The sequence below is a fragment of the Cheilinus undulatus genome, linkage group 13, assembly GCF_018320785.1.
Source record: "Cheilinus undulatus linkage group 13, ASM1832078v1, whole genome shotgun sequence".
Taxonomy (NCBI): Eukaryota; Metazoa; Chordata; class Actinopteri; order Labriformes; family Labridae; genus Cheilinus; species Cheilinus undulatus.
Window position 1 is genome coordinate 6,545,894 of NC_054877.1, and position 25,026 is coordinate 6,570,919.

At 39.4% G+C, this 25,026-nt stretch overlaps 1 protein-coding gene across 1 annotated transcript in view; it reads right to left on the bottom strand.

Moving 5' to 3' along the window:
- Positions 1-24,404, bottom strand: part of LOC121520607 (cilia- and flagella-associated protein 251-like) — a 41,621-nt gene extending 17,217 nt beyond the window's left edge. The window contains exons 1-7 of the mRNA XM_041804148.1: positions 24,222-24,404; positions 20,679-20,734; positions 14,999-15,165; positions 14,732-14,853; positions 3,862-4,065; positions 2,138-2,254; positions 411-501 (exon numbers count right to left, since the gene is read on the bottom strand). Of these exons, the coding sequence (XP_041660082.1) occupies positions 411-501; positions 2,138-2,254; positions 3,862-4,065; positions 14,732-14,853; positions 14,999-15,165; positions 20,679-20,734; positions 24,222-24,326 (862 nt within the window). The 5' untranslated portion in view covers positions 24,327-24,404. The remainder of the gene's footprint in view (positions 1-410; positions 502-2,137; positions 2,255-3,861; positions 4,066-14,731; positions 14,854-14,998; positions 15,166-20,678; positions 20,735-24,221) is intronic.
- Positions 24,405-25,026: the final 622 nt, after the last annotated feature.

Below are 25,026 nucleotides of genomic sequence, written 5' to 3' on the forward strand. Positions count from 1 at the left end.
AATAATGTTTTGCTTTAGGAACTTCTGCAATCATTTTACTTTATTTATAACATTAAAATGACAAAAAAATGTTCAAAACGAGCAACAAACTGAGGTTGACTGATGATTAAATATTTTCTAAGCCATTAAATATTCACTTTACTTCTTATTACTTCTCTCCCAAATTCACAACCTAGACCTTTTTTAACACCTGTGCTGACTAACCATTTTAAAAACTCACCATGATTATGCCTGTGGAAACCACTTTCATCAGGAGCTTTAAAGAAAGAAAAGTCTCTCAGAGCCTCTGAGCAGCTTCTTCACAACAGCTTGTGATTCTTGTCGTTGCAGTGAGGAACAGACGGAGAAGATGCCATGCATAACATGTAAAGAACAACCTTGTTACCACACGGCCTATTGGCTGTTTATACCTGCAGGAGGCGGGGCTTCGCACTCTGCTGGCTCCTCATTGGTCTCCTGAGCTGTTGGATCTGAAGTGGTGGGCTCGCTCTGGCTGGGTTTCTGCAGTAGGAAGCAACAGGTCAACATCAAGTCTCCAAAACCAGACATGAAGAGCTCCTCTCATCAGTTCTCTAGCCTGTAGGCTCCCTTTCTCACTGTATTTTGTTTGATTTGTTGCTGGCTTGAATTAAATTCTTTGTTGATTTCACGATCAAGATTTGATCCTTTCTAGTAAACAACTAAAAGCTGCAAGTTCTGGGTTTACTATTTCTTCATATGATAGAAAACAGAAGCCTGAGACATTTAACTAACCTGCTTGTAGTCAGATTTGAAGATCCATTCTTGCTTTGATAGAAATACAATCTCATTTAAAAACTGCAAGGCTCTGTAGACCTAAAATGATGCATGGGATCTGTCCTCTAAGGTAGGGATGTACAATATTACCAGCAGTATATCATATCAGCCGATAATAACTTAAAAACTTAATTATCGGTATCGGCCGATAATAAAATTTATGCCGATCTGTAGGGCCAATAATGCGGCGCCATCATTAAGTGCACATGATGACGCCGGATATGCGCCAACAACAAACTCAACATGTCAGCTGTGTAGAAGAAGTTTGAGGTGTTATTACACCTCAGATTTCAAATGGCTTTAACCTCTTTATCCTCCAAGATGGGCTGTGAAAAGTTCTTCCAAACTTTGTAGAAGGTCCCATTGGTTAAAAAAGTAGTCCAGTGCTGAAGTCTCTGTTGAAATCGGCAAAAAAAGATGCTAACTTCCATACTTAACAAGCTAACTTACGGTTGTGTGATGATGCGTTCAAGTTAGCTGGGAAATTTCAGTGTTTAAAGAATGGGTATAAATATGTCCATATATCAGTGAAAGTAACCTAGTTATTCAAAAATTTATTTATTTATCAATATTTTTAATCATTGAAGAACTTTTAGAGGGAGGTCACAGCGTTATTTATAATTTAAATGCAATTTATTCAGCCTATTTATTTTAACACAGTTTAATTAAAGAATTAAAATTAAATTTTATTTATCCGCTTCAATCACCGTACCGAAAACGAGCTGAACCGTGACTTCAAAACCGAGGTACGTACTGAACCGAAATTTTTCTGTACCGTTACACCCCTAGTAGCTAGATTTTTTGCATTTAATAATCTGTCCTTTTGTTGTTGTTGTTATTTAAAGCACTTTGTCAGGAGTATCTCAGGGAGCCATCCTGCAAACTGGCTGAGTAATAAGGAGAATCAATCTAAATGCATAAGCTATTTCTTTTTTTGTACTGTGGAGCTCAGTGTCAGCCGGTTATTTTGCTGCTTTTTATTGCCCTCAAAGATGCAGATGACTTTGGCTGTACTGTTAAAAATACATGTAACATGTGGCCTAATGCACATGTAACACAAAGACATTACTGTAAGTTCTTCATTAGTGTACTGCTGTATTTGAAAAAAAAAACCAATACATCCTTCATTTCTGATGAAAATCAAATGTTTTGTCAATTTCTAAAAAAAATAGACTACCAATATTTTTTTAAATATTTGTAGTTCAGGATAGTTGGTGTTTTTTACAGTGGAAAAAATGTAATTAAATATCGTATCAGTATCGGTCAAAAGGTATCGGCAAAAATCCAGTATCGTGCATCCCTATTTTAAAGATTAAAATAAAAACATGAACCAGTGCTTCACCTCTGCCATGCTGCCGCCCTCTTCCTCTGCCTTAAAGGAGGAAGTCGTCGTGTCTGTTTGACTGACAGCTGTCTGCTCACCCATTTCATCAGGGGCGTTTGAAGTTTCCTTTGCCTCCTGATGAAAGAGAGGAAAGATCACTTAAAGCAGGATGACACAGAAAAAGGAGAGACAAAGCTTCTCCTCCCTGCTGTTTTTCTTTTAACTGTAGAGATCAAAGAGTAATTTTAGTTTGTCACATCATCTAAAGTGTGTAAAAAATATTATCACATCCAAATGTTGGAAAATAAGGCTACGTGAGAAGACAGATGGAGCAGCAATCAATATGGTGAAACAGGCTTTTCACAGTCAAGTTTAGCCACATTGTCCAAGACAAATTGAATTACACTAGAAAACACTAGAAAAAGTCACTAGATTTGTAGCTAGTTGCTTTTTTGAAACAGAGTCGCTAGAGGGGTCTGAATACTCGCTAAATATAGCGACAAAGTCGCTAAGGTAGCAACACTGCAAAGAGGTATGGGTACAGTAACAATCAGCTATCCACCTCGGCACGCTGTTAATGACGTCATGACTGACGCACTTACGTGACCAAAGATCGTCTCGGCCTGAAATACACATTAATCTGCCAGGAAACCAGCCGATAAAAGCATCGTTCTCCAGTAACAGAAAAATGAATTTTTTGCTGGTAAAAATATAACTCACCAGAGTGGCGAGTGGTTATAAAAATTTACCAGCCAGAGACAAAATCTATCCATAATTGGTGTGTGGTGAGTGTTAGTTTTGGACCCTGACTCTAGCTGATTTAACATTAGCCTTGCCCTAATTTTTGTAGTATTTTCGCAGTATTTTATCTTCATGTAGCACTTCTTGCAAACCTCATGTGTCATGTCCATCTAATTCGTTCCCTGCTTGCGTTCCTAATGTCCTTCCCCTGTTGCTGCCACTAACGTTCTCCTGCTCTCTGACTGTCACCTCTGCTGACCTCACTGGACAAACAATTAATCTTATTTTTCAGTTATCATAGACTTCAGTTCATATTGGCACCTTTCCTAAGGCACATGACTGCAGGTTTTACATTTAGTTAATGTTTCTGTTTCACATTTTCAACACACAATTTACCATTTTGTTCTTGCCAACAACAGCCCCAGTGACATTTAATCCTAAACCTCCACATGCTTTCAATTTCTTCTTGATTTGGTGAGGAAGAAAAGCTTGCATTGTTACTTAATGGAAGCTAAAAGCACAAACAATGCACACCGGCCAGTCAAAATGCTCAGAGAAATAGGTTTCAGATGTGCCGAGGGAGCGCTGAGGAAAAAAGTAGCCGTGCCAGAAGCAACCAGCTCTTGTGTTTTATGAGTTGTGGTTGAAACTGATTAACATTTCTGCTCACGCTGGTGGAGAAGTGTAAGAACATGCAGTACAGGTTGATTTAAAAGGAGGCTTTTGTGGCTTAAATGCAGGAATTAAAGACAGAACAAATCCAAATGTGCAGTGTAAATTCAACAGCATTAAATCATTGCAGCTCCATTTAAAAACTGGAGGAAAAAGGAAAGTTAGGGACAAAAAGGTCAACAACTTGGACAAATCTGTGGTAGAAATATAGTCTGCCAAAAGATCTGAAAACATTGGCAGCACTTTAAAGAAATAGTTGAAGGTTTTATTGTTTGTTGGAGGAAGGCTCCAACAGCCACATACGTGGGGATCAGCCTCAGGTCACTAACCTGTTTTGGCTCATCGCCATCCTCTTTCTCCTCCTCACGGGTCTCGCTGTCTAAACCGGCTGCTGCAGGAGCTGTGAGCTGATCCTCAGCGTGATCTGAGGCAGCACGTCTAGGGTCGACCTGCCAGCTGGGTTCATCCACTTCCTCTGGGTTGGAGTTTTCTGCCTTGTTAGACACCTCAGCAGACTCTTCAACAGGAGCCAGCTGTAGAGTACGGACAAGTAGGCAATTAGAACGCCATAATGATGTATACCAACTACAGATTTCCCTTTACCATGGGCCACAGACCGCAGGGTATCAGCCTGAAAGTGAAATTTAAGACCATTCAGCACTTTTGCTGCCCCCATCAAGAAGATTTCAAAAGAAAACGCTGACAGTATTATCAGTTTTACTTTCGGTCAACTTTCAAGTTCAATTTTTGACTCAAAAGAGCAATGCCAATAATATGTCAGTCATTCTCTTTTGCCAAACTTACTTCCCATTCAATAAATGTTTAAAAGCTGATAACACATTTAAGGTTTTCTTTAAAGAGGGTTAATAAGTGGGGAAGATACAATATAATGCAATACAATTGATATGATGCAATGTATGCAATGCAATGCTATACAGTAGTTGCATTATCATGCATTGTAATACGATACAATATGGTACAAAAGTTTTGATGCAATACCATTCCATGGAATAGATAGAATACAATTAGATGCAATATGACACAATGCGATTCAATACAACAGATACAATGTGATTTGATGTAATACGATGTGATGCAATGCAATATAACTGATACGATACATTGTGATGTGTTGTGATGCAATGCAAAAGAAACAATGTGATATGATACCTTACACTAGATGTGATGCAATGCAATACAATACGATATGATGTGATGTGATACAAAAGATACAATGTGATATGATGTGATACACTGGATGTCCTAATCATCCACTTCAGAGTGAGTTTGAGCTTTTGCCTCCTATGAGGAGGACTAAACGACTTCCGGTCTCATTTATCCCCTGTGCAATTTATTTACTTAATGGCAATTAGCCCTTAGGTTGCTCCTGTTCTTCTTGCACTATTATTGTTCATTTGCACATCCATACATTGAACTTTTTGCATTACTTGGTAGTAATTTTACATTTTTGGTATGAGCTCTGGATTGAACGTTTGTTAGTGATTTCGTGTTTCTCATATTGTATTGTTTTTTATTAATGTCTGACTTTTGGGCTTTAAATTGGATCTTATTCTCACTGCTGATGTTGTCATTGTGTACCTTGTCTTTTTTGTGCACCTGCTGCAAAACTAATTTCCCTTCCCAGGACAATAAAGAGATTCTGATTCTGATTGATGTGATGCATTGCAATGCAATACGATATGATGCAATACAATGGCTACGGTCCAAAATGATGCAATGTATGCAATGTAATACAGTAGTTGCGTTGCAATATGATGTGATGCATTCAAAAAAGTTTTGATGCGATATATTTCGATGCAATAGTTACAATACGATTAGATGCACTATGGCACAATGCAATTCAATGCAATAGATATGATGTGATTCGGTGCGATACAATGCGAAGTGATACAACAGATATAATACAATGTGCTGACATTAAGTGATGCAATACAAAAGATACAATGCAGTGCGATGTGATACAGTACAACCAATGCAATACACTAGATATGATGCAATGCCATGCAATATGCATTCACTATGATAGAATGCAATTGGTAATACAGTATCAAACTAAAAGACTAATTACAGTATGATACAACACATGGTAAGACACAATTCAATACTGTACATGTGATATGGTACAATATAATAGAATACTGTACCAATCAAAACTATCAGATATGATTTATTGTCCTGATGGGGAAATTTTTTGGACACAAGAACCTGAATACTTTAAGTGCTTTTAAACTGCAGGTTACCTATTCCCATCTATTTACCCCACTTTCACACACATATGGGAAAGGTTGCTATGGAGATTGGGAATTGGTATTAGCTAATGTCATCCATATGAATCCATAAACATTCACATGCCCCCCATGCGGCAGTGGGAGCACTCTGAGGGTAAATCTTTCCCAAGAACACTTCAACATGTTAATGTGGGGATCAAACCCATGACAACTCATTTAACCTACAGAGCCACAGCAGTTGAGGGCAGATCCATAGGGGGCAAGAATCCTTCCCCCAGTCCTGCAATGCTGTGAAAGCACAGATTTTAACCTCTGATGCTAACGCTAATGGGACGTAATGTCCTACATAAGCTATTACTATTAACTGACAAAGGAAACTGCACTATTTAACTTATCACAGTATGGTCAGATTGTTGCCCATATGCTATAAAAGACTGGATGAAACATGGTCAAACAAGTTATTCTGAGTTATTCTCTCCTGCCTGGTATAACCACCCATATAAGATCAACCATATTCTCTGTAAATATGATGAATTATTATAGGTTTTCAGCAGTGGGGTTAATAGTCTGCTTTCCTCTTTCTTTGTGAAGCAACTGTGATGATTTGTGTCCATGGCATTAATCAACAAATACACAAGTATCCTGGTCAGCATTACTGAGTGGCCAAATTTAGCATTTGATTATGGCTAAAATACCACACTCTTTGTCCAATATTGATAAAAATGTAAACTAAAGAAATTCCACAACTGTGGCAGCAAAAATGCCTCAAGGTGAAAAGCCAAGCCAGATTTGCATGCATGGTTGCAATTAGAAGTAAGCCATATGGAAACCCTGTATCAACAGAAGGGAAAAGGATGCATCTAAAGGAGCAAACAAGCACGAGTTCCTTGATTTACATTGTTCTCAAGCCAACTTTAGTATTAAACTAATCTCAGTGGCTTTTTGTGCCAGCTGGAGTGTTATATAGTTAACCGGAGAGTCCTTAGTTTCCTATTTCTAAAGGATGAATTCATCCAATACAGTTTCTCTCACTAATGCTTTCTAATAATTTTTTGGACAGTTATGGATCTCTGCAGCACAGAGAAGTACAACCACCAGTATCAATCTTTGGAAACTCAATCCTTTTGGGATCAAATAAACAATTCCCAACAGAACATTGTCAAACTACAAATCAAGAATGAACCTCTTTATACAGAGAGTCCAATGTGTTAGGCAGATTTGATTTACAGTGCGCTCCGTATGCAGGCCAGGTCCAATTTGATCAGCCGGAGGTAGGAGAACAAAAGAGTGTCAAACAAAAACTGCGTCTGTTTTTAATTCAGTTGAATGGAAACATCTTTGTTCCATTAAAAGAAGGATATCAGCACAGAAGAGAAGTGCTGTGGTTGTTTGAGCAGAAAGAGAAATCAGTAAAACTGCAACTCTTCTGCTGTCAGACACAAAGAAAAGTAATCAGAGTTCGGAGACAGAACCACAAAGAGCCACAAAGACACGCCGACAGACACAGACACTATCACGCAATTTGTCTCAGGAGATTATCATCCTGTCACAGAGACAGTTTCTGTCCAAACAGCTTTATCTGCAGCATCAGCGGGCCAACAGAGAGAGCAGAGAAGAGGACGGGGAAACTGGATACCCACTCACAAATGCACACAAAAATGCATGAAATACACACGCAACCTCAGACACAAACTCCTGAAATAACAACGCACAGATACAGGACAGGCAGACGTGAAACGTGTCTGTGAATTTCAAAGGGCAAATCAAAACACAGCAGCTACTGTCCATCCATCTCCACATTATTACAGTGGCTGGACAACAGTTATGTGCGGCGGTGAGAGCAAAAGCGTGTTTTCTTGTTGGGGTGGTGATTTCCTGCTGCTGCCAAATCAGATCTCACTCATCTCAGTCATGAGATCTTACACGCTCTTCCTCTGTTTGTGGTTTAATTTGGATTACACGTGCACCCTTTTGGCCCTATTGGTCTGTTCTCCTAATTAAGTCACAGAAATGTGCTGCTCGCTCTGACGTACTGAAAAACACCCAAGCCCATCAATTTCACTCTCCAAACGAAACTATACTCCTACACAGAAGATTGGGTATTATTTTAGCAAATGTTGTTCTTGTTAGGGATGCACAGATGCATCGGTTTCACATCTTATCAACTGAAAACAGCCCTACTATCAGCAAACAATATGGCATGAACAGTTATCAGTCACAACTGTGTTCCTTGTGTCCAATCAGTCCAATGCGGACATCTAATATACAGTACTTATTCATTTATGTATGGTTTATATGTTAGGGACAGATACGTTATAGATAAACAAACTGTGAACGGTTATCCCATTCAAGTGTCAAAGTGTTGATAAAGATTATGTGCAACAATTGTCCTTAGAAGTGCTCTCATAGAATAAAAGGTTAAAAAGGGGAAACTGAATTGGGCATACCTAACTGCTGAATAAAAGAAGAGTTACTTAAGTCTCCTATTAGACAGACTTTGATATGCTGTCAAGGCCTGGGGTGCAATTAAAGAGGTAGTGAACACACTAACGTTTGCACCAAACTGATAAAAATCTGTATTTTATGGCTTTTATCTAACTTAAACAGACATCTGCTTTGGAAAATCTTTCCTGAAAAGGCGTGGCTTAAGTGACGCCACAAACTCTATATAAAAGGTAGAATGTTACCGCTTCTAACCAACTTCACATTCAGAGACCACTCCATCCTCCCCTGCACCTGCACTGCCTCGGCACCGAGAGCTCCGGCTATAGTAACGCTGATGCTGGAGCAAACAGCCAAAACAGGTAGTGCTCAGGACCACTACAGTTCACCACCACACTACAGCCTGCTTCAGGGGACTCTGGACGGGAACAATCCTCCACCTCAAAAGATCGCTCTGAGGCAGCAGTGCTGTGGGACTCTGTGTCACTTTCTAGCAAGAGGACGTCACTGTCACACCTGCCTCATCTGGAAAACCCCACTCTTTTCCCCTCCCTCCTTTCAGAACCAAACAGCCCATTTTATGTATATTTTTCAAAAGTCTGAAGTGGGTGGAAGATAGCTCTGAGCTGGGGGTTCACTTATGCTTGAAAAATTTCTGCATAGAAAAATGCTTCCAAAAAGACCATGTTTATGGCTGTTTATGACACTGCTAAGCACTCAAAGTGCAAATATATAGACATTCTTAATTCTTAATCTACATTTGTGTCTGGAAAAGTAGTGAAATATTCTGGTAAAGATGTTTAAAAGTGTCTAAAAAGGAAACTGCAGAAGGCAGGAATTTAAAAAAAGCCTGGACAAGCTTGGTCTTCTGTAGTGACAGGACACCCAGATCATTTGGCTCAGCTAAGTAGAGCTGGAAGTTTGGCTTCAAAACAGATCTTCATTTGGTAACAGTTTTGCTTTTTGGCTGACTCTTGAGTTCAGCCCTACAGATGGCTCTGTCTGTGTCTGACTGACTGAGTGAGTGAGTGAGTGATCCCACTTTCAGAGCCTTACCATACAGAGTTGGGTTTGCTTGTAGTGAAAGCCGTCGGTAATGGCTGCCTCCACTGCTCTAACTACCTCAGATGTAGCTTTAGCATTGTGTCTATATACTACAACTGCGCCATGTTTCTGTATGACATAAAGAATAAAAACAACCCAATAAGCTTTTCATGTTGGGAAAGATGTCTTCACTCATCTGCTGACCTGCTTCAACATGACTAGCAAGTTAAGGGGGAAGGGGTTACTTGTTGTGTGAATGCTTCTATACAAGGCCTGTTAGTGGAGCAACAAGCTCAAATAAGCCACAGCTTAATTTTTGTCAAAACTGGACATTTATTGACAAAAACAATCCCAGAGAGCAGACCAATCAAAATCAAGATGGGGCAGGACTTTGAATGAAACACAAGATACTTGTGCCCTATAAAAAGGATCAGCGCTCAGTGAAGAAATCCCTAATCCATTACGATCTGCTCACTCATGATTACAGTGCAACAATTATTACCAATAACTAAGAGTATAAAAGAGGGGAAGGGGGGAAAATGAGACAGATTCGGGGGGGGGGGGGGCAAGCTTCGCAATAAGGTGGGGGAGGCAGAGCTAAGGGTGTGGTACCCTGTCGTGGGTTAACACACACCCCTGGCTTCCTCTACAGAATCCTCCCACGGAACTGTCAGCTCTATAAAATAAACTACACGCTGACTGGCAGACCACAGCACTATGTCAGGCCTAAGATTGGTGCAAACTATCTCCTGTGGCACAACAAGTTTCCCTCCTAAATCTACCTGCATCTCCCAGTCCTTAGCATCCTTTAACTGGCCTAACTGGTGCTTACCTAAAAACCCGCCTCCTTTAACCATCTCTCCTTCTCTGACAAACTGAACCGTCCTCGTTCCCTGATTATGTCCTGCATTCACCTGTCGCCTTCTGTTTTCAATTCCTGCTGCTAGACTTTTCAAAACCCTGTCATGCCTCCACGTATATCTACCTTGTGACAGACTGATCTTACATCCTGTCAAAATGTGCCTCAAGGTTGCTGTCTCGGAGCACAAAGGACATGATGGGTCCCCATCCAGCCAGCACTTTAGGTTCTGGGGTGATGGTAGGACATCATAGGTAGACCCTAGCAGGAATTTGATCTGCCTATCTTCCATACTCCATAGGTCTCTCCAACTCAGCTTCATCTTCTCTACACTCTCCCAGTTCATCCACTGTCCCTGCTTAGCCTGAGACACAGCCTTAGTACACTTTATTACTTCCTCCTGTCTACGTACCTGTTCCACTACCAGTCTCCTTCTATCTTTAGGACCTGCTTTGTTCCATGCTGGTCTACTTGAGCCAAGCCTCAGGCCTCCCTGACCTATCTGGACATTGCCTACAATCTCAGCATGCCTAAGAGCTGCCTCTGCCTCCTCTACTGCCTGTCTTGGGTTCCATTTCCTTCCCCTAGTTGGATTTGGAACTACACTGCTAACTATTCTATCTTTACTCCCTGCTAATAGCAACTCTGTTCTAACCTTTGAGCACTTGAACTCTTCTGTTAAGCTAGTGATCGGGAGTTGGAGTATCCCTTTGCAATACAGTGCCACACTGCTAAGGCACCGAGGAACGCCCAACCACTTCCTTACATATGAGTTAATTACTCTCTCCAGCTTCTCTACCTTCGATATTGGGATCTCATAAACTGACATGGGCCACATCAGTCTAGGAAATAACCCAAACTGCAAGCACCATAACTTCAACCTCCCTGGGAGCCCTGATTTATCAATCCTCCCTAATCCCTCTACTACATCTTTCCTAAACTGCTCCACCTGTTCACTGTCATTCAGGTCTTCATTATACCACCTCCCTAAGCTTTTTACTGGCTTCTCCCTGGTCGATGGTATTTCTTCCTTATCTACAAAAAACTTCCTGTCAACAATCTTCCCTCTGGATACTGAGATGCTCCTGGACTTACTAGGCTTGATCTTCATGCTAGCCCACTTGAGATTCTTATTTAGCCTCTCCAGTAGCCTTCTCGTGCATGGCACTGTCGTGGTGACCAGCGTCATATCATCCATGTAAGCCCTGATTGGTGGGAAGCGCATCCCATCCTGCCATCTCTCTCCTCCTACCACCCACTTCGAAGCTCTAACAATGACTTCCATTGCCATTGTGAAGGCTAGAGTGGAAATTGTGCAACCTGCCATAATACCTACCTCTAGTCTCTGCCAGCCTGTCGTAGAGCTTGCAGTACTAATACACATCCTAACATCTCTAAAATACATCTTCACTAAGTTTACCACTATCTCTGGCACTCTAAAGAAATCAAATTCCCTCCAGATCAGACTATGAGGTACTAACCCAAATGCATTTGCTAGATCTAAAAATACTACGTGTAACTCCCTTTTCTCTGCCTTAGCTGCCTAGATCTGATGCCAGATCATACTGGTGTGCTCTATGCACCCTGCAAAACTTGGAATCCCTGCTTTCTGCACCGCTGTGTCTATTAGTCTATTTACTTCTAAATAACTGGATAACCTCTTTGCCATTATACTGAAGAAAATCTTCCCCTCCACATTCAGGAGTGAGATGGTATGAAACTGGCTCAGATCAGAGGATTCCTTCTCCTTAGGAATCAGGATCCCCACTGCTCTACACCAGGCTTTTAGGATAGACTGTTTCTCCCAGACTAACCTCAATAACCGCCACAGAAACCCAAGGACGTCAGGCATGTTTTTGTAAACCCTGTAGGGGACTCCGTTTGGCCCTGGGGCTCGAAGAAGCCTTTGCACACCTAACTACATCCTGCACTTCCTTCCACCTTGGTGGTTTAACATCCATACTAAACTCCATCTCCCCTAGTGGTGGCATGTCGGGTGGGAGGCCCAACTCCCTATTCTGTCCTGGAGCTGAATGTGTTCTTTTTAAATAATCCTCTACCTCCTGCTTTGATGCTCTAAGTTGCCCTCCCTTTTTCTGAACGAACAACCCTTTAACAAACTTAAAAGGATCCCTATAAAATGCTGTCCTAGCCCGCTCCTTCTGCTTCCTTTTCCTCCGTAGTTGTTCTGCCCTTCTAAGTGTCACCAGCCTTTTTCTTAGCTCCTCCTGTAAAACATTAATTCCCTCTCTCTCCTCTTCTGTAGCCTTCCTCCTCTGTTTCCTTAACTGTCTCCTCTCCTTTACTAACTTATCTATCTCTCTCTGTCTGCACCCTCTCAACCCTGTTTCTGTCCTGCACTCCAAACCTTTCTACACCATATGTATATATCTCCTATCTTCTCTAGCTTGTTCACCACCTTTCCCTTGATGCCTTCTAACAACATTGCAGGGTCCCTATTAACTGTTTCCCACTCTTTCCTCTCACTTGCCTTAGGCCATTTCACTTTGGCTTTATGCTCAAAGGTTCTCCCTCTGATTGGCAGGCTGTCCTCAGTGTCATCCACATCCCTTCTGCCCAGGCTATCCCCCTCCTCTGCAGTGCCAGAGTTACTGACATCCTGCGGACTGTGGTTTTCTACCTGCCGCTGGACTTCAGCCGACTGACTCGACTGACTTCTCAGGAAGTACTGATCAATGCGGTGACCCTGCACTCCTTTCGCCAAACACTTCATCCGCCCCGATGCGTTCTAAGGCCTTTGACTGATGGTACCTTCTGCAAACCACAAGGACAAATCTGGATCTCGATTCCTTTCCTGCACTGGTGCATATCCAGAGGATAGGTCTGTGCCCCATCCTCCACTGAATCACTCATCCAACGAGGCTATAACCGTGTCCGTTCCAATGTCTGATACCATGTAATCCACCTGTGAGTAATCCACTTCTGATAATGTCTTGACTTGTACAGTTTTCAGGTCAACAGCTGCTGATAATGCCAGGAAAGGTTTCCTTTGCATTTTTCTGTTTTCTTGGTGAATAAGGAAACATATTAAGCTTTCAGAGCTATTTAAAAAGACCCCACACATACTACCAAGGAAAGCAGGAGTCAGCTTATGTATCTAAGGTGTTTTACAATGCATTTTTGCAGCAGTGCTGTATTGAAGCTCCATCATCTTGAGACATTTTTTCTACTAATACTCTAACGGCATGTTATCATGTGTCCTTGTCTGTCAATTCAAGATGAGTTTCAGCTTTGTGGGATGGTGAGAGAGCACAGCAAAGTGGGAGCTCCACACACAAACTAGCTGCATGGATCTTACATTCGTCTCTGTTATGTCTCTGTTACTACATCCAAAGATGGCGTGGGGGGTATCACCTCATCCTCCCTCTATCTTTCTGCAGGATTTATAGTGAAGGCAAAAAAATAACAGAGTGTAGATATCACGGCTATTAACACGGTGCTGAGAACTTGGCTTTTGGAACAATAAGGCTCTGGCAAATACAGCGAAAAGCACTTTCTATGAGCGGAAGGAAAAACTTCCCTTCAGCAGGCAGAGACAGCTAAATATGATTTTGGCACAATAAAATACATCTAACAGCTGTATGAACTATATCTGATACACTTCACTTTTACAAGGTACTAAATTCCAGCAAAGACATCTTAATTCAAAAATATGAAGTCTAAAATGATCAGACATGGTCTGCATGAATTAACTCCATCTTTGCAGCTAGATTAGTCACTCCTGCACAGTTTTTTGCTTTCAAAATTAATACTCTTCCAGGGTTAAATTTCCAGACTAAGTTGTATTCCCTCTTGCCTGCACTCTCTCACAATGTGGTAAACAATCCTGCTCTGCTGGCAGCCTGCTCCATGAAAACCCTGCTGCTATGATCAATTTCTTATTAGAAATTCCAGATTTCAAGTTCTAGTAGGAAAAAAGATCAAATTTGATCCTTTTATTCTTCTAAACTTATCCAGACCTTCCACAAGACATTTAATTGTTTTACAAGAGAAGGTCTTCTGTGAGGGAAATGTGCCCTTAAAGTAGATTTATGAATGTAAAAACAATCTAGTGTGCCCTTATACTGTTGGGAAACGAGGAAAATGCCTTTTTGGCATCTCATTAAATGAAACATCTATTTCTTTTAAGATCTACATATACAAAGTTAGTTTGTTTGACTTCTGCAGATGCAGCCACCGCCTGTTCTTTGTTCTTCATTGTCCTGTGATACGTCAGAGAGAGCGCCAGTCTCCTCTCCTGGCAACGATGGTCAACAGCTGCACTTTGTTGACCAAAAGGCGACGGGAGCAACACTTGGAATCGTAAGAACAATAAAGAAGCATGAAGGCTGATCAGATTTAAAAAAGAAACAGCTGCAGCTTCAAGGCAGAAAGATATAGAGAGAGTGGGCAGTACCACTCAGAACTTCTTTTCTTGCTTTCAGCTGTTTGGAGATTTCAACTGGAGACCTTAAAAAGTTTACCTCCCTTATAGCCTTATACTACTGTACAACTTAGGCAGCCCTCCTGAAATTTTCAGCCAATTTTGATATTAAAATGCTCAAAGTGCATTGCTAATGTAAAAATGTGATGCTATCTGCTCACCTCTTGCGCTGTCTGTGTTTCCTCCTCCTGTTCTTGGTCTTCATGACTGTCACAGTTTGTTTTGGTTTCATCCTCCGGTTGCTGCATCGACTCTGAGGCAGTCTCAGCCTCCATCACTGACTCTGACGCAGAAGCACAAGTACAAATACCAGTATAAAACTCATGCCAATAAAGAAACCTAACCCTGATATTGTAAACATGTGCTAAAGGTTTGAATCATCCAAATGTATTTAAAAAAAAAAATAAAAGCTGTGCTATGAGGCTGACCTGATGGAGGTTTAGAATCCACATGGTTCTGCTCAGGCATGTCTGAGACTTTGGGTTCTGCTCCCTCTTCTTCTTCACTGGTGGCCGGTTCTGGTTTGATTTTGTTGTTCTTCAAAGTCATGGAGTCATCTTCCTCCTGCTTGGCATGCTGAGCCAGAGAGCACAACCTACAAAATACACCCACAATTTCAATTGCACCTAATTGTGAGGACATTTAAGCCTATTTTACATTACTGCACTAAATCTGCACTGTAGCTACACTGCTGTGAGCACTACATACTTATGCATGTGGTGTGTCTGTGTTAATCTGCAATAATCCACCGTAACTTAACTCTGAAATTTTTATCCTGCTTATTTGTAAACAGGAAGCCAAGGCAATAGAAACTGAGTGTGACATATTGGAGTTGAAGCTGATAAATAAGCTGTGTTTCGACCAGGTGGTCCAGTTTGACTGAGTAAGGTTTGGTATGGTACACCCAAAAATAGTGGTGACAGAAATCAGTAGACAGTAAAACAAACCGGCTGTTAAGTGCTGACATTTTAATAACCATAGTCAGTACAGATCCTCGGCTGATGAAATAACTTTATAGAATTGTTTGGAGTCGAAACGGTAGGTTAATAAAGACACAAGATGAAGCTGGACAATTTAAGTAGCTACAACAAGCATTCAGTTATTGACAAGTATAAGCTAAACCATACTACATTCTCCTTCCTCTCATCTTTAAGGAAAACGTAGACCTTCGTATCAGCAAATCAACCAGACAGTACAATAATATCTAAGGTGACAGGTATCATGTTTTATAGCTGTCTTAATAGTACCACGGTTTTCATTTAACACCGCTTTAAAGGGAAAAGACCAAAATAACTGAAGTCCACTGACATTTATCACAGATTAAATAAAGTAGTCTGTAAAGTAGTTTGTATATAAACCTGATTTCTATTTGGTTCAATACTGATGGAATTTCTGTGAATGTTTTCGTCGCTTTAACAGTTTATACAACAGATTATAAAAGTTGAGAGCTGTATTGTGGGATTTTGTCACATTAAAAATGAAATAAAGGTTTAAATGGGGTAAAATTGAACTAAATAAAGAAAGACAGGGGGTATGGTGATCTCTTTTTGAAATGCACCCCAATTTTTTTCAGACAGATCTAAAACCACAAAGTGATCTTTAAACTGGTTAGCTAAAGCAAAAGAAGTAAATAATAAGGCTGCAACAAAGAATCCAAAAAAATTCGATAAAAATCAATAATGAAAAATGTTGGCTAGGAATTTATGTATCGATTTGTTGTGTTGCGCAATTATGGCGTCACTTGGCGTGGCACGGAGCTGTTTACGTCCCGTGCAGGCTGATAAACTTTACTTCACTTAGATTAGTACTTCCCTAATTATAATCTGATGATTAGCGGAAATACTGAGTAAATATATATATTCATCATCAACCATATCTCTTGATGGGGATGAGATACTCTGGCAGAACTTCGGTTTCGTTTACGATACGAGACTGGATAAAAACAACAGCGAAGGACTGTCAGGCGTTCATGTAATCAATGATATTTGCCTCACTTTGTGTTCTAAATGTCCGCTAAAACTTCAACAGGAGAGTGGAAGGAAAAGCGTGAGCTGCAGTCACAGGGCGAGGGGAGCAGCTTGGTGTGTGTGTGCGTGTGTGTTTGTGTATGATGGAGATAGTTTGTGTGTCCATCTGTGAGTGCGGGTCCGTCTGACAACAAGCATGAACGAACTAATGTTGTTAACCTTGTTGAATAAGTGAGTGAAAAACGTTTATAAGTTATCATAAAATCAATTCCTGTAAGAGGCTGAGGCTTACCTGTGGATAAAATAACTGCAAGAGGATGTAATAAAAGCAGAATCCCACTATAAGAGTCTTTCATTCAAATCATATCCCCAGGCTGCTGTCATTAGTATGATCTTAAAGTGTTTATGTATGTTTTTAAGGAGGAAGGCAAGGTAAAAACATAAAACATATCATTTTCATTTTTTTAAATCATTTATTATCTAATTGTGTTCATTCTGTGGTGTGTTCAAGTTATTTAATATATAAAAAAACTCAAAAAGTCGTTTTCTCTAAGTTGTAAGAAGACATTTAAACTCTAACTTTATTTTGACAGCTCTGGAAAACCCATGTTCAATTTTCAGAATCGGCTGAGGGTGACGTATTTGCACTTGATCGGCCAGTGAGAGACATATAGATGAGAAAATACATGTCAACTAGAGTTGACATGTCGTATTGCGGTCTGCAGCTGTTTATCTCACTGTGGAGCAGATCAAAAATGCCTGTAAACAACTCAAAGGCTAACAATAAACAGTGCTAACCAGCAGACCCATTACATGGTTGCAATTAGAGTTGTTGTTATGCTTGAGTACATTTTTGAGGAGTGTGCTGGCTTTTTTCATATGGTTCAGGGCTATGTAGACCTGTAGAGTATACTACCATGTGGAGTTAAAGGTGTTATGCAGTAAAGGTGATAAGAATAGAGCAGGAATAGATCATTGACATGAAAAGTTCCATTAGGATGTTTCAAGTGTTTTTGCCCTGATCCTGATTTAATTAAATGAAAATTATGCATCTTAAACATGAGCTTCAGCCCCTGTAAATGTCTTTTTTTCTAGTCACTTTCACAGTGGTTACATTTCATAAATAGCAAAAAATGCCAAGTGAAAGCAATTTAGAAGCATTTAAGGAGATTTTCTCAGGAAAACATGACAGTGGATCAAATCTTCTGTGGAACAGCCAACAATTACAGATGTCTACCGTCGAAAATGTTTTCAAGCAGAGAAATCATCCTGACAGGGGAATGTGTTGGTATGTGACTGATGAGCAGGAGGAGGAATTTGCTCAACTTGAAAACAAATCTGGACAAACTTGAAACAAACGTGTGGCTTCAGTATAAAGTTTACTTTTAAGCGTAAGGTTTGAGGCCTGAGCCATTTTCGGTGTTTATGAGTCATTTTCCCAACATCATTATGAAATCAAAATGAGTCTTTTCCAAAAACAGCTGCTGAAAATATTTTTTTTGTTCTGTATTTAGTTTGGAGGTTTCAGTGCCACTGCCTTTATTTTATCGGTGTATTTTTAGCGTTAGATTTGCGACTAGGAAGCTGTAGCAGGAGCTGAGGCCTTTTTTGTTCGTTCATTCATTTATCTGCTGTGCTTTTAATCCTTTTCAGGGTGAAGGGGATTTGAAGTAAAGCCCAGTATGCAACTGGCAGAAGGCCAAGGAGTCATTCAGAAGGGCACACACAGATACACACACCTATAGTAACATCCTGTTCACTGACATCTAAGCTGTTTGTATTTGGTCAACGCAGCAGCAACATTTTTCTTTTAAAGTGATGTCATCTCTATTATTCTAACAGTCGACTGAACTGAAAAGTGCAAAATCTTTTAACATCTGCAGAGGTTTTGTAATATTCTCAATTCAAATGCTGCTGGAGAGAAAAGAAAGCAATGTCTGAATTACACAAATATGTTGATGATGTTTGAGTGTACTAAAACACTGCTATGTATTTGTGTCACTTTGATGGTGAGCAGGAGTTTACCTGCATAGTTTGGTGATTTAAAGACAAGAAATTTATCCTAGTAGGGCTGAACAATTTTGGAAAATAATCTAATTGCAATTTTTTATCCAATATTGTGATTGCGATTTGATATGCGATCATTCCTTGACTCTTTTATTCCTAAACAAGGGCTGAAAAATTCTTTAAAAATATTTAATTCTGATGATTTGTACTTGTATTACAAATTGGATATAAATGCATTGAAGGGGTTTTGTCATTCCCATATTTAATAAGAAAACAGTACAAAAGTGGAGGTAGGATTTTTTATAGACTATTCTTAAAACACTGGCACTTGAACGTTTGCTTGATATGTCATGCATAGCATCTCTGCAGCAAAAAAAAAGTTTAAAACAGTTATTTTGACACAAATTTCCGGTCAAAGAAATATTGCACCTTCTGTGATTTGAAAACTGCAGCAGACAATATTGTGATTTAATCTAATTTTCGATTAATTGCTCATTCCTTGTACCTAGGACTTCTATTTTTGCCATTATGGCATCAAAACAGGTATCAACCTTGTTACCAAGCAGCTGCATGTAATCCAGCGTTAATTTTGGCAGCTATTTTCAATTTTAGTCAAACCTTAATATCAAAACTTTCTTTGGTTTTAGTCACATTTTAGTAATTTGTACCCTTTAAAGTTGTAGTCCAGTTTTAGTTGATGAAAACTCGACACTGTTAGTCCAGTTTTAGTCCACAGTGAACACTTACTTTTTAGTTTTATTTTTAGTGAAAGAATTTATTCTCTTAGCCTAAACCTAGTGCTAAGTCATACTAGTGTGTTCTATGCACTCTGCCACAGCCAGGGTCTCTGCTTTCTACAGCTGAGAGGCAGAATAGCTACAGATCAATTGTGCTTGGATGGATGAACCCACGGTGGAAAAACGTCATAGATTTGGATTATCTGACGCAAACTTAACTGCATTCTAGTCTTGTATTGGCCTCCCTGACGAAGATTAAGCTTACTTTTAGTCAGAGTTTAAGTAATTACAGATCATTTATAGCTTGTCTTAGTCTGGTCTATCTCAAGGCAAAAAGGTTGTTGATGAAATTTTTGTTGTAATATTACCTGACAATATTAGCTGACAAAATTACCACTGATGCAAGCCTCACATCCCCAAGTCTGATGCCAAGTACTGGATGGAGTGGTGTAAAGCACATGTGTCCTTTGGAGTGACCATTTTGGAGTTTGGCATCCAGATAGTTAAGTCTGGATTTGATGGATGCCAGGATAACAATACCTGCCTGACTGCATTGAGTCAACTGTGTAGTTTGGTGGAGGAGGGATAATGGTATGGCGCTGTTTTTCAGAGTTTGGGTAAGGCCCCTTATCTACTGAAGGACAATCTTAATGCTTCAGCCTACCAAGACATTTTGGACAATGCCTCCAACTTTGTGGCAATGGCTGTTGTGTTGTGTCAACACTGCACAAAGAAAGGACTATAAAGACATGGTTGATGAGTTCAGTGTGGAAGAACTTAACTGGCCTGCACAGAGCCCTGACCTCAACCCCATCGAGCACCTTTGGGATGAACTGGAACGGAGCCAGGCGTTCTCATCCATCATTAGTGCCTGACCACATAAAAGCTCTATGGAATGAATGGGCAAAATTTCCACAAAAACACTACAAAGTGTTGTGGAAAGCCTTGTTGGAAGAGTGGAGGCTCTTATGGCTGAATATACAGCTACATTTTTAAATCATTTCTATTTAAAAGAACTGAGATGGATCATCTTATTCCAGCTTTCTATTTTCCCAGGAAAATAATTTGCTTTTTACCTAGAAAGAGCATGCATAACTATGTTGGAATAGTATAATTTACTTATAATACATGCCGAATGTACAGTGTTTTATTGGATGCCGTCACTGTGCAATGAATGTTACACAAGTCCTAATACTCGTTATTCCTTTGCTCAGCTTTCTTTCCTCTTCAAGCGTCTTTCCTTATTTATCTTCATGTTTTATTCCTGATAATCCAGACCATCCTTCAGATGGTGTAAACGGTTTAAGACAGACATATTAAAGGCCTTACTTTTTAGTTTTTATGAAAAAAGGCCATGTTAGAGATGTTTTTTGGACTGTGTGAAATTTCTGACTTACTTCATCCAGCTTCTGTAGATATCATGAAGGTTTGAGCTTTCTTCTGTTGTCTCCACCTTAAAAACAAGGGAAACACTCATTAGAACCATTAAAAATCAAGCTTCTGGAGAAAATTCCATTAACCAATGAAGTGGTTAGACAGTTTTCCTGAAGAGCCAAAAACGACTGAACAGACAGACAGGAAAAAAATGAAAACATTGAAAAGGAAGAGGCAAATTTCCTGGATGGTAGCAGAGGAATGCCTCCACTTTGATGCCACATGCTCCAGGAAATGAGCCCATGCTGCAGTTTGACTACCAATGTGAGAGTTTGGATGAAGAGCTGGATATTTTTGGTAACTTAACAGACTGTTAAGACCGCTCTTCCTAAACTTGGTGTTTCTCAAACTCAGCAACTTTGGACAGTGGTATTTTTAGCTTGAGGGTCTGAAATCTGACACTTGTGACTGACCACAGCAGACATGAGGAATACCACAATATGACAGAGCAAGAGAAAATAATTAATCCCACATTCTGATGGTTGCTTTAGTGAGAAAACAGCCTGTTTAAGGTGAAAAGGGCAGAGCTCCAAATAGGTTTACATCAATAAATTTTCACGAGATTTAGGGTAAGCCAATATCACTTATATCAGTATTGTTTATGTTGTATTAAGATACTTTTATACACGTTTCCATTTTCATGGCCAATCATGGCCTCTTCCATCAGTCAAGGCCGCCCATAAGGGGGATAAACGGGAGAGCTTTCTGGGGCCCAACCAAACCGGGAACCCAATGGAGGTCAGCAAGATCATAGTCCACTGTAAAGTTAAGCTGTGGTATTTATGTTTGATCGGAATACTAACCACTCCTATCACAGCAACACAAATTATTGTTTATGCTGTAGGAAAATACAGCCCTTTAAAATATATGAACCCATTTTCTTACAAGAGATTGGTAATGTTAACAGTGTGGATGTGCAGATTGAACTCAGTGATTAGGAAAGTAATGTCAGACTTCATAGCTAAGCCATTATGTGAACAAGCTTCAGGATGACAGAAAATAAAGCAGACAAAACTGAGATAACCTTAATGGAAGAGAACTGAGTTACTGTAAAGGGACCAGAAAATGCTTGAAACTGGCAAAAAATTAGTAAAAAGTGCAAAAAAGGGCCAAAGGCAGCAGAATGAGATAAGAGCAGGGCTAGGCAATTGATCACAAACTAGATTCAATCACAATATGGTCAGCTGCAAGTTTCAAATTGCAGGAGGTGCAATATTTCTTTAACCTGAAATTTTTTGTCAAAATACCAGTTTAATTTTTTTGTTGCAAGTTATTTATTACATATCATGCAACTATTCTAGTGGCATATTTTTTAGACTAGTGTACAAAAAAATCTATTTTCTTCAATTTTTTTCTTAATATGGAAATTATATAAAAATAACATTCCCTTCAATACAGCAGCTCATATCCAATTTATAAAATGAGTCAAAATCATCACAATTAGATTTTTTTCACAATTGTTCAGCCCTAGTTTAATCTATTTGATACTGTGTTTGCTATGGTATAAAATGAATTATTGCTTGTTTTTGTTGGAAAATAAATAAGATGAGGAATTTAAGAAATATTATATCGCAATCGCAATATTGGGTTATAAAGAATCACAGTTGGATTAATTTCCCTACTCATTCAGCCCTGGATAAGAGTGGTAAAAAGTAGTTTTAAAAAAATGGGTGAAAAGTGGCAAAGTGAGTTAAAAGTTGTAAAAAGAAGTGGCAAAAACAGGTGAAAGTAGTAAGAATGGGTTAATATGGCAAAAAGAAGTGGCAAAGAAGGGCGAAAAAGAGAGGAAAAAAAAGGTTAACTGTAGTGAATAAGTTCCAAAAAGTGGAAAAATTGGTGGCAATGGGTTAGGATTGGCAAAAAAGGCCAAATGCGGCAAAATGTGATAAAAGTTGGAAACAGTAGTTGCAACATTGGGTGAAAAGTGGCACAAATCTGTTAAATTTGGGCAAAAAGAAGTGCCAAAAATGGAGGAAATGGTGGCAAAAAGTTGGAAAAATTCTTTAAAAGTGGCAAAAATTGGTTAAAGTGACAAAAAAGGCGGCAGGAAAAGAGCAATAAGAGCAAAAATGGGATAAATGTAGCAAGAAGTTCTGAAAAAATGGCATAAATGGTTTTAAGATTGATATTAAAAAGGGGGCTAAAATGGGCTAAAAGCAGCAAAAATGTGTTAAATGTAGCAAAGAGAAGTGGAGAAAATTGGTCAAAGTGGCAAAAAGGGCAAAAATGAGCAAGACATGTGAAAATTGGGCAAATAGTGTCAAAAAAGGCAAAAATGCTAGTGCAACACCTTCAGTGTTAGTAAAGCATAAACTTTGTTGTAATAGACAATAGGACAAGGTGACAGCATGAGGTTTCTGTAGCTCTAGGGACTTTTTAAATTTTCTTTCTTTCTTGAAACTACGGGGGAAATATTTCTGGCTTGTGTCTGCCAACCTGTGTTTGAACATCTGATAATGTTTGGCAAATTCAAACTAAAAACGGGATTTTGACTTCTGGTTGTTTTTATTGGAAAAAAACATGATTTTAGCAGCGTTTTGAAAGCTTATGAGAGCATCTGTTTGCATGACAAGTCTTAATACCACAGCAGACAGAGGGATACAACTTACAAGTTTTTTTTAATCATTTATCTGATTATTTCTGTCCTTACTGCTGTGATTTTGTGTTAATGTTTTCATATGGCCTGTTAGTGTTATAATTTTATGTGTTATAAACTTTCATACTGAATGTTGTTAATTTTATTCGTGCTATGTATGTCGATTTTTAATATGTAAAATGTCATAACACCGTTGCATAGTGAAGACTGTAGTGGAGTCCAGGAGGAATTGCTGCTGCAAAACTGAATCTAATAGGGATTAGACTAAACCTAACTAATATATTTTTGATCACTTTCTATTGTGGATCAGCTACAAAAACAGAAACTACAATGCAAATTTCTGGGGAATCTTTAAATGATTTATTTTGTCCAACAGAATGCCCAAAACTAAAACATAAACCAAGCTGCTGCCAATTAATCTTTTATTTCTACATCGTTTATTACCAATGTATTCACGGCATAACTCGCATCTTAATACATATACGTAACGGTCTACTTTTATTTCTAAGTACAAGACTGTAAAAGGGGGTTTTTAAAGGGCTGTCAGAGTACAGCAGGCCTGCAGCAGGGCTGCTTTAACAGCCATGCAGCTCCTGTAACATAATGTTCTTTTCCTTCAGGAGGCCTGAGCAAGGAGCCATGTGCTTTAACACGCACACGTACAAAGAAATATTAGAGGGGGGAGGATGACCTGCAGCTAGACAGCAGCTCTGAAGCTATAACACTCACTAAAAATGCATTATTTAATTCAAGCTCTTACATAATGTGCAAAACGCGCATGCCTGCATGAGAACAAGCAATAAATCCTCTGCATGCTCCGAATTTTAACACTTTTTGAAGCACCACCCATTGAGCTGTCTGTGCATTGAACGAGGCTGGAAGTGTAGAAGGTCGGGAGCAAACTTCTTACCTGGGGAACGTGTTTTTCCAACGCTTTGGCAGCTTTCTTGTAGCCACTCTCCTTTAGGTGCTGGTAGATGAGATACAGCAGAGCGTCGTCCTCCTCTGACGCCATGCTGTCCAACTGGACCGGTTCAGACTGGGACGATCAAAACTGGAATACTATTTACCAGTTATTAACACATCACCTCATGCTAGCTATCCAGCGTGTGTTCATAAGCGCTGAGGACGACGCCCCCCTCGAAGTGCAGCATGGGAAATGTAGTTGTTAGGAAGTTGTTGGAGAGCAGCAAAAATATTGACCTAAAACACTTTTTCTTATCTTCAGTGTGAATTAAATGCATCAAAAGAATGTTTTAAAGGAGAATGGCTCTGAGAAATATTAGAATTATAGTTACGCCATATAAAGAAAAGATATTTTTCCCCTTTGTTATTGTGTAAATCAGGGGTGTCAAACTCAAACACAGCAGGGGCTGGATTCTGGATTCAGGACTAACCTGAGGGCCTAACAGGGTCAGCTTTTAAACCACAAACTGTCAACCTTGTACACCAGTAATTAAATATATAATTTATATTTAAAAAAAAAAACAGCACTGATGATAAACGATTTTGACATTTAAAAAGTTATAATGATAAGTTTAAAGGCTCACAATGTCAGAACAGAAACTGTATTAGTTCAAAAAGCTCAAAACATGAAAAATAATAATAATCAATATTATTACTGAAAAATATTACGTTAGAAAGAGGTCAAAAACCATCAGTGTAAAAGGTCAAAAATATGAAATTAAATTTGTAATCATGAAATTAAAAGTCAA